This window comes from Bufo bufo, chromosome 1, assembly GCF_905171765.1.
Source record: "Bufo bufo chromosome 1, aBufBuf1.1, whole genome shotgun sequence".
Classification (NCBI taxonomy): domain Eukaryota; kingdom Metazoa; phylum Chordata; class Amphibia; order Anura; family Bufonidae; genus Bufo; species Bufo bufo.
Window position 1 is genome coordinate 66713841 of NC_053389.1, and position 14480 is coordinate 66728320.

A 14480-nucleotide genomic window follows, 5' to 3' on the forward strand; every position below is an offset into this window, starting at 1 on the left:
AAGGGAAAATAATAGCATTCTTAATACAGAATGCAAAGTAAATTAGGGATGGAGGGGTTAAAAAATAAAAATAAAAGTTAACTTACCTGCTCCATAGCTGCCGGTCTCTGTTCTATCTTCAGGACCTGGCAAAAGACCTGTGGTGACGTCACTGTGCTCATCACATGGTCCAATTACATGGTTCATCACCATGGTGAGGGACCATGTGATTGGACCATGTGATGTGACGTCACCACAGGTCCTTAGCCGGCCGCTCAACATTACAGAAGAAGACAGAGATCCGCAACTACGCGATCAAGTGGACTCGGTGAGTTTTTTTTTTTTTTTAACCCCTCCATGACTATTTTACTTTGCATTCTGTATACAGAATGCTATTATTTTCTCTTATACCCATGTTATAAGGGAAAATAATACAGATCGGGTCCCCAGCCCGATCGTCACCTAGCAACCATGCGTGAAAATCGCACCGCATCCGCACTTGCTTGCGGATGCTTGCGATTTTCACGCGGCCCCATTCACTTCTATGGTGCCTGCGTTGCGTGAAAAACGCAGAATATAGAGAATGCTGTGATTTTTACACAACGCACAAGTGATGCGTGAAAATCACAGCTCATGTGCACAGCCCCATAGAAATGAATGGGTCCGGATTCAGTGCGGGTGCAATGCGTTCACCTCACGCATTGCACCCGCGCGGAAAACTCGCCTTAGAATTTTAGAAGCAATTCCTAAAATTTTTAAGAAATTTCCCAAAACTTTTAAGGATCAGTTCAGGTCTGAAGTCACTTTGTGGGGCTTACATAAATGACCCCATTGTATTAACTACACCCCTCAAGTTACTCAAAACTGATTTTACAAACAAGAATTAAAGGAAAATGGAGATGACATTTCTAATTTTCACTATTTTGGCAGATTTTTCATTTTAATAAAAAAAATTCTTTAACACATCAAGGGTTAACAGCCAAACAAAACTGAAAATACGGTATATTACCCTGATTCTGCGGTTTACAGAAACACCACACATGTGGTCATAAAGTGATGTAAGGGCACAAGGCAGGGCGCAGAAGAAAAGGAGCGGCGTATGGTTTTTGGAAGGCAGTTTTGCTGAACTGGTTTTTAGATGCCATTTGATGCCCCCCTGATGCACCCTTACAGTAGAAACTCCCAAAAAGTGACCCCATTTTGGAAACTAGGGGATAAGATGCCGGTTTTATTAGTACTATTTTCGGGTACATATGATTTTTAATTGCTCTATATTATGTTTTTTGTGAGGCAAGGTAACAAAAAAATGGCTGTTTTGGCACTGTTTTTTTATTTTTAATTTTCTACAAAATTCATCTGACAGGGTAGATCATATGCTATTTTTATAGAGCAGGTTGTTACGAATGCAATAATATCAAATATGTCTACTTTCTTTGTTTGTTTCAGTTTTACATAATAAAGCATTTTTGAAAAAAAATTATGTTTTTGTGTCTTCATTCTCTAAACGCCATATTTTTTATTTTTATGCCGATCGTCTTGTGCAGGGGCTCGTTTTTTGCAGGAAGAGTTGACGTTTTTATTGGTACCATTTTTGAGTACATATGATTTTTTGATCATTTCTTATTACACTTTATGGGTCAAGGTGACCAAAAAATTGGTTGCTTTAGCACAGTTTTTATTTATTTATTTATTTTTACAGCGTTCACCTGAGAGGTTAGGTCATGTGACATTTTTATAAAGCAGATAGTTATGGACTTGGCGATACCTGATATATACTTTTACACAATAATAGCATTTTTGAAACAAAAAAAAAATTGTTTTAGTGTCTCCATAGTCTGAGAGCCATAGCTTTTTTAGTTTTTGACCGATTGTCTTAGTTAGGGTCTCAATTTTTGATGGTTTTATTGGTACTATATTGGGGGGCATACGCCTTTTTGATCGCTTAATGTTGCAATTTTTGTGATGTAAGGTGACAAAAAATTGCTTTTTTTGGCACTGTTTTTATTTTTATTTTTTTATGGTGTTCATCTGAGGGGTTAGGTCATATGATATTTTTATAGAGCCAGTTGTTACGGATGCGGCGATACCTAATATGTATTTCACTTTAACACAATAATAGAATTTTTTAAACAAAAAAATCGTGTTTTAATGTCTCCATGTTCTGAGAGCTATAGTTTTTAAAATTTTTTTGCGGGATGAGGTGACTGTTTTATTGGTACCATTGTGTGGAACATACGGCTTTTTGATCACTTTTTATGATGTAAGGTGACAAAAATTGCTTTTTTTGACAGTTTATTTAAATTTTTTATGGTGTTTATCGGACAGGGTGAATCATGTGATATATTTATAGAGCCAGTCGTTACGGACGCAGCAATACTAAATATGTCTATTTTATTTGATTTTTTCTATTTTTTACTTTTTTTGAAATTATTTAATTGGGGATTTTTTTTTTTTTTACATGTGAAACCTTATTTTATTTTTTTTAAACACTTTATTTTTTTTTGTTTTTATTTTACACTTTGCGTCCCCGTAAGATCATACAAGACCTGTGGGGGACATTTAACTTCAGTTTTTTTTTTCCACTATTCATTTCTCCTGTAACTGGGGCTGACATAGTAGCCCCAGTTACAGGAGAAATACACCCCCCAGAGAGGCTGTACAGCAGAATACAACGCTGTACAGCCTCAGTGCAGGGCTGATCATGGTCTATGGAAGACCCGACAGCTCCTGCACTCTCCTGGCCCCGGCGGTCACATGACGCATAGCGCTTCCTGATCTGTATACACAGCGCTCGCTGAGCACTGTGTATACAGCGATCTAGAAGGCAGGTACACCTGGCAACTGTCCCTGCCTTCTCTCTGGGGTGGCCTGATGTCACTGACAGCGGACCCCCCACTCGGCAGCTGCACGATTAGCGTGCAGCTGCCATCTCTGAATGGACGTTCCAGAATATCTATTCAGAGATAAACATCCACCTATAGGACGTTTATAGTCAATCGGCGGATGTGAAGTGGCTAAGGAGCAAAGAGGGACAGAGGAACATGGATAAAAAATAGGGACTGCCCCTCCAAATGGGGACACTTGGGAGGTCTGGGACATGTCTGACTTGTCTAATAGTAGCAAGGTGTTGAATATTGGGACTATATTGTACTAAATAGATACCTTGCTCAGAAGGTGTAGATATAGATTGTGCCTCTCAGCCACATAAGAAGACACTGGTATCATATATTCCACATGCTACATGCTCCACAAGCAGATCCAAAGAGTGCCATCACATGATAGATTTGTTGCAGAATTTTTTGCAACTGTGAAATTCAGCTGTATGGGACTCTATTTGCCACAACCCCATTCACATAAATGCAACTGATATTTAATTGCTAAAATTTCTGCAACAGATAAGCCGCCTGAGGAATGACACTGTATTTGGCTGTTATAGGACTTGTATTCTGCATTTCCACCGGTTTCACCCTCTGCAGGCTCCATCTCTAATTCATTGAGGACATTATACACCAGTACTGAGTGGTGTAGCTGTAAATCCAGCGCTGAGGTGAGATAAAACACTTAAAACCTGCAGCCCTGCCTCTTTAATTCAACAGCAGCTCCTCCTCTCCTTCCCATCTCCTTATTCTTCTATGGTCAGCAGCTGTAACTTGATCTCTCAGGGCTCCTGTGATTTGATATCTATGCTGCCCTATAAACATATGGACAGTAAGCATTTTTTTTCTAATAAAAGGGGTTGTCCGGGATTGGGGACATTGCTCTAATAGTACAAGTGTGGCCAGGGCCGGGCCGACACAGAGGCTGGGGAGGCTCCAGCCTCAGGGCGCAGGCCAGCTCCCCAGCCTCTGGGCGGCAGGCAGGCCACTGACCACGCCGCTGCTGCTGCCGCGCCTGCCGGGCTGCTGGCCGCGCTGGAGAACGGAGGGAGTAGTGAGCACTAGTTGGCACTGACTTACGTGTTCCCTTCCCGCTCCGCCTCCTGGCTCGGCGGCTCCGCTGCTCTGGTTTCTGCTCAGTCACTTGCCTGACTGGCTGCGTACAGCGCGCACTTTGACCTGACGCGCTGTATGCAGTCAGGTCACATGTGTGCCCTCTGGAGACCAGGAGCAGCGCGGGCAGCAGCACAGCACTGTGTCACGACCCAGCCCAGGCCCCAGCAGGGATAGAGCATGAGAGTCTGCCCTGAAGTGAAGTAAGATAGTTCTTAAATAAAGATAATATTCTTTTCCATCTGATCTGAGGTCTGATGGGGTTCCGGATGGGGTAAAATTACAAGGAACGCCCCGGGGGGGGGGGGTAGGGGGGTTGGGTGGGTTGCGGTGGATGTCTGATTAATAACAAACATACATATCTAAATGGCGGGGGCGCACTTGGGCAGCTCAGCCTCTGTTGGTGGTGGACCTTGTCCCAGCCCTGAGTGTGGCATACACGATACATACAAGCATGTAGTACCTTTGCCACAGATTTTTGAAGCCCCATTTTCATCTTTGAAATTCATGGCCGGAAGTTACTGTTTTCTTCTCCTCATTGACGTCCCGGGTCCATTGCAGGCAAGCAAAGCTTCCTCTTCCACTGCTCAGGGAGCCCAGTGACATTACTGGCAGCATAAGTAATTTATGCAGAGTGGATGGAGGGGCGGTAACCAGGCTGGCCGACATAGCGCTCAGCCCCGCCCCTCCAGTTCGGTGACGTCACTGGGCAAGGAGCTTTAGAATGAATGGAGGTGAATATTGATGAGAGGCGGAGTTACAGCGGCTGGCCGACATCCCGCTAAGCCCCGCCCCTCCAGTCCGGTGACGTCACCGGGCAAGGAGCTTTAGAATGAATGGAGGTGAATATTGATGAGGGGGTGGAGTTGCAGCGGAGCAGAGAGACAGCTGTAACCACCTGATGCCGCGCTGCCCCAGGACCCACAGGGCAGTGCAGCCGGAAGAGGGAAAGATAAACAGATATATAAACAATGAGTGGGGCACCGTTGGAGCCACATAGAAGTGGTGAAAATAGCTGAAAATATATAGAGGCACCTTTATTTAGATTGCAAGTAAATGTGTTTTTTTAACTCCTTAAGGACCGGGCTCATTTTCACCTTCAGGACCAGGCCATTTTTTTACAAATCTGGCCAGTATCACTTTATGTGGTGATAACTTTAAAACGCTTTGACTTATCCAGGCCATTCTGAGATTATTTTTTCATCACATATTGTACTTCATGACACTGGTAAAATGGAGTAAAAAAAAACAACATTTTTATTTATAAAAAAATACCAAATTTGCCAAAAATTTGGAAAAATTTGCAAATGTCCAAGTTTCAATTTCTCTACTTCTATAATACATATTAATACCTACAAAAATAGCTATTACTTTACATTTCCCATATGTCTACTTCATGATAGGATCATTTTGGGAATTACATTTTATTATTTGGGGACGTTACAAGGCTTAGAAGTTTAGAAGTAAATCTTGAAATTTCTCAGAAATTTGCAAAAACCAACTTTTTAAGGACCAGTTTAGGTCTGAAGTCACTTTGTGAGGCTTACATAATAGAAACCACCCAAAAATGACCGTAATGGTCGTAAACTGCTGTACAGGCACACGGCAGGGCGCAGAAGGAAAGGAATACCATACGGTTTTTGGAAGGCAGATTTTGCTGGACTGTTTTTTTTTTACATCATGTCCCATTTGAAGCCCCCCTGATGCACCCCTAGAGTAGAAACTCTATAAAAGTGATGCCATTCTAGAAACGACACCCCTCAAGGTATTCAAAACTGATTTTACAAACCCTTTAAGTGTTCCACAAGAATTAATGGAAAATAGAGATACAATTTCAAAATTTCACTTTTTTGGCAGATTTTCCATTTTAATATTTTTTTTCCAGTTACAAAGCAAGGGTTAACAGCCAAACAAAACTCTATATTTATGGCCCTAATTCTGTAGTTTACAGAAACACCCCATTTGTGGTCATAAACTGCTCTACAGGCACACGGCAGGGCGCAGAAGGAAAGGAATGCCATACGGTTTTTGGAAGGCAGATTTTGCTGGACTGGTTTTTTTGACACCATGTCCCATTTGAAGCCCCTCTGATGCACCCCTAGAGTAGAAACTCCATAAAAGTGACCCATCAAAGAAACTACACCCCTCAAGTAATTCAAAACTGAATTTTACTAACGTCGTTAACCCTTTAGGTGTTCCGCAAGAATTAATGGAAAATAGAGATACAATTTCAAAATTTCACTTTTTTGCCAGATTTTCCATTTTATTATTTTTTTCCAGTTACAAAGCAAGGGTTAACAGCCAAACAAAACTCAATATTTATGGCCCGGATTCTGTAGTTTACAGAAACACCCCATATGTGGTCGTAAACTGCTGTACGGGCACACGGCAGGGCACAGAATAAAAGGAATGCCATACGGTTTTTGGAAGTCAGATTTTGCTGGACTGGTTTTTTGACACCATGTCCCATTTGAAGCCCCCCTGATGCACCCCTAGAGTAGAAACTCTAAAAAAGTGACCCCATTTTAGAAACTACGGGATAGGGTGGAAGTTTTGTTGGTACTAGCTTAGGGTACATATGATTTTTGGTTGCTCTATATTACACTTTTTGTGAGGCAAGGTAACAAGAAATAGCTGTTTTGGCACCGTTTTTTTTTGTTATTTACAACATTCATCTGACAGCTTAGATCATGTGGTATTTTTATAGAGCAGGTTGTCACGGACGCGGCGATACCTAATATGTATACAATTTTTTTTATTTATGTAAGTTTTACACAATGATTTCATTTTTGAAACAAAAAAAATCATGTTTTAGTGTCTCTATATTCTGAGAGCCATAGTTTTTTCAGTTTTTGGGCGATTATCTTAGGTAGGGTCTCATTTTTTGCAGAATGAGATGACGGTTTGATTGGCACTATTTTGGGGGGCATATGACTTTTTGATCGCTTGCTATTACACTTTTTGCGATGTAAGGTAATGGTTTATTTAGCACAGTTTTTATTTTTTATTTTTTACGGTGTTCATCTGAGGGGTTAGGTCATATAGGTCATATTTCTATAGAGCCGGTTGATACGGACACGGCGATACCTAATATGTATACTTTTTCTTTTATTTATGTAAGTTTTACACAATAACAGCTTTTTTAAAACCTAAAAAATGATATTTTAGTGTCTCCATATTCTGAGCCATATTTTTTTTAATTTTTGGGCGATTGTCTCAGGTAGGGGCTCATTTTTTGCGGGATGAGGTGATGGTTAGATTGGTACTATTTTGGTGGGTGTATACCTTTTTGATCTCTTGCTGTTGTACTTTTTGTGATGTAAGGTGACAAAAAAAATGGTTTATTTAGCACAGTTTTTATTTTTTACGGTGTTCATCTGAGGGGTTAGGTCATATGATATGTTTATAGATCCGGTCGATACGGACGCGGCAATACCTAATATGTCAATTTTTTTTTTCTTATTTTTTACCAATTTTTTTAACTTTATTTGGGGAAAATGACGTTTTTGTTTATTTTTACTTGAAACTTTTAAATTTTGGGGGGGAAAACTTTATTTTTTCAATTTTTTTTTCCACTTTATTTTTTGTCCCACTTTGGGACTTCAACTTTTGGGGGTCTAATCCTTTACAATGCATTCCAATACTTCTGTATTGGAAGTCATTGGCTGTATGAGTAATACTGTGTGTATTACTCATACAGCTTCTGGCCTGTGAGATCCAGGGGGCTGGATCTCACAGGCACATCACAGGAAGGCATCATGCTGCCTTCCATGCCATCGGGTCCCCCCTACAGCCCCACGGGGACCCGATGGCACCGCCGCCGCTCGCAACTTGAAAAGCCGCAAACTGCAGGTCTGAATTGACCTGCGGTTTGCGGCGAACGCCAACACGGAGGGGTCACGGGACCCCCCCACGCAATTAGCCAAGGTGCCTGCTCAATGATTTGAGCAGGCATCTTGTTCCGATCACCGCACGCCGCGCGGCGGTGATTGGAAATACACAGGGCGTACAGGTACGCCCTGTGTCCTTAAGTACCAGGACATCAGGGCGTACCTGTACGCCCTGTGTCCTAAAGAGGTTAAAACATTTTTTTATCTTAGGTATCTTTTTTGCGGGATAAGATGATGGTTTGATTGGCACTATTTTGGGGTTTTAATAAAACCCTGCACATTGTAATGGAATCTATTGGTTATTTAATACCAAAGGAAAGCAAATAATGAAGTGGCTTTAAAATTTCATTTCATGTTACTTTCTCTCTGGCTGAATTAGGGAAGTATAAGTTGAGGCCTGCGTCATGGGATTTCCCATTCTTGTACTATCCAACAGTATGAGTGATACTCAACAGCTGCTATGGCATCCCCAATTCCCCAGTATTATTCCACACAATATGGTACACAGGTCCATAGTCCACAAATTTTGTAAATAAATTCTAGGTAGATCCAAATACAAATTTTCTAATTCGATTTGGCTGGACAGAGAGAGACAAGATAAAGAGAAAGAGAGTGAGATAAAGAAATAAAAAAAGTATATATAAAAAAAAAAAAAAAAAGAGAAATACTCTCAAATCCTTTTATCCCAGGAAGTTCAAAAACTATATTAAATACCTTATAGGAACAATAACAACTATGATTCATCAGAACACTTTAGGAAATAGACTACAGTATCTATCTATCTATCTATCTATCTATCTATCTATCTATTTATCTATCTATCAAAAATGTGAACGTAAACCTGCTTAGTTAAGAAATCAGAACGTAATTACCTTCAGAAGGTGACAGCAGGCACACAGCAGCCCTAAGTAATGTCACGCAGCCCAGCACGAAGAGACACAGCTTTGCCATAGAGACTAAATATCATAGCTTAATGATGCATGACTAATAAGTCAAAGTAAACTTATGAGTCCTCTTGATACTTCCTCATTTTTCTCCACGCCTTGGAGGAGGTGTCCTGATATCCCACGCAAGGAAATACCAGGGGATATTTTGCAGAGAGTCCTGAGAATGGAACGAGAGACACTTACTAACTTAAAGCAGTGTATATATATAAAGGAACTTCCTCCAAACTGTAAGCTCTACGCCGCCGCCTATTTGACTGTGTGGTGGCTTCAATCATTTTGTTGCATTTTATATATAATTGCTGTATTGTACATAAAGCAAATGTGGAAATTGACCGGCGGTGCAGATTTTAAAATCCCCAGCCAGTCAATTTATGTTATTCACTGCTGATTTCACTTATTTCAGTGTAGAAGAGATGTGGAGGATCTATCACACATTTGTGGATGCACATGGATCTACTCTAAGGCCTCTTTCACACGAGCGTGTCCGGATAAGGTCCGGATGCGTTGTGGCAAACCCGCGCGAGTAGGTACCCAATTGCAGTCAGTTTTGACTGCGATTGAGTTCCGTTGTTCAGTTTTTATCGCGTGGGTGCAATGTGTTTTGCACGCGCGTGATAAAAAACTGAATGTGGTACCCAGACCCGAACTTCTTCACAGAAGTTCAAGTTTGGGTTCAAGGTTGTGTAGATTGCATTATTTCCCCTTATAACATGGTTATAAGGGAAAATAATAGCATTCTTAATACAGAATGCATAGTACAATAGGGCTGGAGGGGTTAAAAATAATAAAAAATAATTTAACTCACCTTAATCCACTTGTTCGCACAGCTGGCATCTCTTCTGTCTTCTTCTTTGAGGAATAGGACCTTTGATGACGTCACTGTGCTCATCACATGGTCCGTCACATGATCCATTACCATGGTAATGGATCATGTGACGGACCATGTGATGAGCGTAGTAACGTCATCAAAGGTCACAACAAGTGGATTAAGGTGAGTTAAATTTTTTATTTTTTTTAACCCCTCCAGCCCTATTTTACTATGCATTCTGTATTCAGAATGCTATTATTTTCCCCTATAACCATGTTATTAAGGAAAATAATAATGATCGGGTCCCCATCCCGATCGTCTCCTAGCAACCGTGCGTGAAAATCGCACCGCATCCGCACTTGCTTGCGGATGCTTGCGATTTTCACGCAGCCCCATTTACTTCTATGGGGCCTGCGTTGATTGAAAAACGCACAAAATAGAGCTTGCTGCGATTTTCACTCAACGCACAAGTGATGCGTGAAAATCACCGTTCATGTGCACAGCCCCATAGAAATGAATGGGTCCGGATTCAGTGCGGATGCAATGCGTTCAACTCACGCATTGCACCCACGCTGAAAACTCGCCCGTGTGGAAGGGGCCTAAGGGGAGAGGTTCGATCCCACCCGATGAGATGGAATGAGAACTGTGTATTACAGCTGACGCCCTCTGCTGATGGAATAGCTCCTGCACACGGACAATCGGACAATCCCTATCCCTGTTTGTAACACGATCCTGAAACTACTTCCCTCACTGCACTGTAAACCACTGTGAAAAGTGATCGGGGGGATTATAATATTTGGTGGGACCAGCCGACAATCTAATGAGTATGGGGGCCTCCTATCTCTCCTTCGACCACAGTTAGATTTATCCATGTTCAATCATTTTGTTTTCAAGGAGATACAGTGCCTTGCAAAAGTATTCACCCCCCTTGACTTTTTTCGTATTTTGTTACATTACAGCCTTAAGTTCAATGTTTTGTTAATCTGAATTTTATGTGATGGATCAGAACACAATAGTCTAAGTTGGTGAAGTAAAATAAGAAAAATATATAAATAAAACTATTGTTTAGAAATACAAACCGGATTCCCCAAAAGTTGGGACACTATACAAATCGTGAATAAAAACTGAATGCAATGATGTGGAGGTGCCAACTTCTAATATTTTATTCAGAATAGAACATAAATCACGGAACAAAAGTTTAAACTGAGAAAATTTACCATTTTAAGGGAAAAATATGTTGAATCAGAATTTCATGGTGTCAACAAATTCCAAAAAAGTTGGGACAAAGCCATTTTCACCACTGTGTGGCATCTCCCCTTCTTCTTACAACACTCAACAGACGTCTGGGGACCGAGGAGACCAGTTTCTCAAGTTTAGAAATAGGAATGCTCTCCCATTCTTGTCTAATACAGGCCTCTAACTGTTCAATCGTCTTGGGCCTTCTTTGTTGCACCTTCCTCTTTATGATGCGCCAAATGTTCTCTATAGGTGAAAGATTTGGACTGCAGACTGGCCATTTCAGTACCCGGATCCTTCTCCTACGCAGCCATGATGTTGTGATTGATGCAGAATGTGGTCTGGCATTATCTTGTTGAAAAATGCAGGGTCTTCCTTGAAAGAGATGACGTCTGGATGGGAGCATATGTTGTTCTAGAACCTGAATATATTTTTCTGCATTGATGGTGCCTTTCCAGACATGCAAGCTGCCCATGCCACACAAACTCATGCAACCCCATACCATCAGAGATGCAGGCTTCTGAACTGAGCGTTGATAACAACTTGGGTTGTCCTTGTCCTCTTTGGTCTGGATGACATGGCGTCCCAGATTTCCAAAAAGAACTTTGAATCGTGACTCGTCTGACCACAGAACAGTCTTCCATTTTGCCACACTCCATTTTAAATTATCCCTGGCCCAGTGAAAACGCCTGAGCTTGTGGATCTTGCTTAGAAATGGCTTCTTCTTTGCACTGTAGAGTTTCAGCTGGCAACGGCAGATGGCACCGTGGATTGTGTTCACTGACAATGGTTTCTGGAAGTATTCCTGAGCCCATTCTGTGATTTCCTTTACAGTAGCATTCCTGTTTGTGGTGCAGTGTCGTTTAAGGGCCCGGAGATCACGGGCATCCAGTATGGTTTTACGGCCTTGACCCTTACGCACAGAGATTGTTCCAGATTCTCTGAATCTTCGGATGATGTTATGCACAGTTGATGATGATAGATGCAAAGTCCTTGCAATTTTTCGCTGGGTAACACCTTTCTGATATTGCTCCACTATCTTTCTGCGCAACATTGTGGGAATTGGTGATCCTCTACCCATCTTGGCTTCTGAGAGACACTGCCACTCTGAGAAGCTCTTTTTATACCCAATCATGTTGCCAATTGACCTAATTAGTGTTATTTGGTCTTCCATCTCTTCGTTATGCTCAAATTCACTTTTTCCAGCCTCTTATTGCTACTTGTCCCAACTTTTTGGGGATTTGTTGACACCGTGAAATTTTGAATCAACGTATTTTTCCTTTAAAATGATACATTTACTCGGATTAAACGTTTAATCTGTCATCTACGTTCTATTACAAATAAAATATTGACATTTGCCATCTCCACATCATTGCATTCAGTTTTTATTCACAATTTGTTTAGTGTCCCAACTTTTTTGAAATCCAGTTTGTAGAAAACAGAAAATTGGTATGTGCGTATCTATTCACCGCCTTTGTTAGGAAGCCCATAAAAAGCTCTGGTGCAACCAAATACCTTCAGAAGTCACATAATTAGTGAAATGATGTCCACCTGTGTGCAATATAAGTGTCACATGATCTGTCATTACATATACACACCTTTTTTGAAAGGGCCCAGTGGCTGCAACACCTAAGCAAGAGGCATCACTAATCAAACACTGCCATGAAGACCAAGGAGCTCTCCAAACAAGTAAGGGACAATGTTGTTGAGAAGTAAAAGTGATGGTTATGTTATAAAAAAAAATATCCAAATCTTTGATGATCCCCAGGAGCACCATCAAATCTATCATAACCAAATGGAAAGAACATGGCACAACAGCAAACTTGCCAAGAGACGGCCGCCCACCAAAACTCACGGACCGGTCAAGGAGGGCATTAATCAGAGAGGCAGCACAGAGACCTAAGGTAACCCTGGAGGAGCTGCAGAGTTCCACAGCAGAGACTGGAGTATCTGTACATAGGACGACAATAAGCCGTACGCTCAATAGAGTTAGGCTTTATTGCAGAGTGGCCAGAAGAAAGCCATTTCTTTCAGCTAAAAACGAAAAGGCACGTTCTGAGTTTGCGAAAAGGCATGTGGGAGACTCCCAAAATGTATGGAGGAAGGTGCTCTGGTCTGATGAGAATAAAATTGAACTTTTTTTATCCATCAAAGAAAACGCTATGTCTGACGCAAACCCAACACATCACATCTCACCCAAAGAACACCATCCCCACAGTGATACATGGTGGTGGCAGCATCATGCTAGGGGGGTGGGACTGGGAAACTGGTCAGAGTTGAGGGAAAGATGGATGGTGCTAAATACAGGGATATTCTTGAGCAAAACCTGTACCTTTCTGTGCGTGATTTGAGGCTAGGACAGAGGTTCTCCTTCCAGCAGGACGATGACCCCAAACACACTGCTAAAGCAACACTTGACTGGTTTAAGGGGAAACATGAATATGTGTTGGAATGGCCTAGTCAAAGCCCAGATCTCAATCCAATAGAAAATCTGTGGTCAGTCTTAAAGATTGCTGTTCACAAGCGCAAACCATTCAACTTGAAGGAGCTGGAGCAGTTTTCCAAGGAGGAATGAGGAAAAAATCCAAGTGGTAAGATGTGGCAAGCTCATAGAGACTTATCCAAAGTTACTTGGATCTGTGATTGCCGCAAAAGGTGGCTCTAAAAAGTATTGACTTTAGGGGGGTGAATAGTTATGCACATTGACTTTTCCTGTTATTTTGTCCTATTTGTTGTTTGCTTCACAGTAAAAAAAAAAAAACATCTTCAAAGTTGTGGGCATGTTCTGTAAATTAAATGATGCAAATCCTTAAACAATCCATGTAAATTCCAGGTTGTGAGGCACCAAAATACGAAAAAAAAGTCAAGGGGGGTGAATACTTTTGCAAGGCACTGTAAGCCTCAACCAGAGGTGTCTCTGCTATTGACTTACTCCCTCCTCCAAACCTCCCTCCTCCAAACCTCCTCAGCCAAGACGAGGGTGCATGTACGACAGGGTTGGGAGGAATAGATTTTGGCTGACAAAAGTGATTGGCTCACCACCATCTAATCAGTATAGCCTTAGTAAGAGAAGGGGGCCTGTCTATATATGAGGGCTTAATAAGGACTGTTGGAGCAGTTATCCACCTCCTTTCTTCAAACCCTATACTAACGGTGCATTCACACGACCGCAAATATGGGTCCGCCATTTCAATGGGGCTACCAAAGATGCGGACAAGTCATAGTGTGCTGTTCGCATCCATCCTTCTGTTCCGCGGTCCGCAAAATGTGTAATGCACATGGCCTGCATACGTGTTTTGCAGATCGGCAATTTGCGGACCACAAAACACTTACGGTCGTGTGAATGTTGCCGAAGACTGTAACCCTGTAACCTCCAGTAAAGTAACTGGTGACTGCCACTGATGTATATGAGAAAAGTCTCTGATCAGTGTGAGTGTCAATCTCTTGTACAAGCAATGGAAGATAGTAAACTTGCTATTCTCCTTCCCCTAGCGACATCGGTTGCATGTAGAATTCCATGCTTTTAGATTAATTTTTGGACGTACCTTGAGAAATGATGAAAGACTCTCGCCAGCTCTGTGATGCATGTGTGACAAACAGGACAAGACTACAGCAAACAGAAGATACAAGC

At 41.6% G+C, this 14480-nt stretch overlaps 1 protein-coding gene across 1 annotated transcript in view; it reads right to left on the reverse strand.

Annotated features, from left to right (window-relative positions):
- Positions 1-8936, reverse strand: part of IL10RA (interleukin 10 receptor subunit alpha) — a 29828-nt gene extending 20892 nt beyond the window's left edge. Inside the window, exon 1 of the mRNA XM_040425768.1 lies at positions 8731-8936. Coding sequence (XP_040281702.1) covers positions 8731-8809 — 79 coding nt within the window. The 5' untranslated portion in view covers positions 8810-8936. The remainder of the gene's footprint in view (positions 1-8730) is intronic.
- Between the last annotated feature and the right edge of the window lie 5544 nt (positions 8937-14480).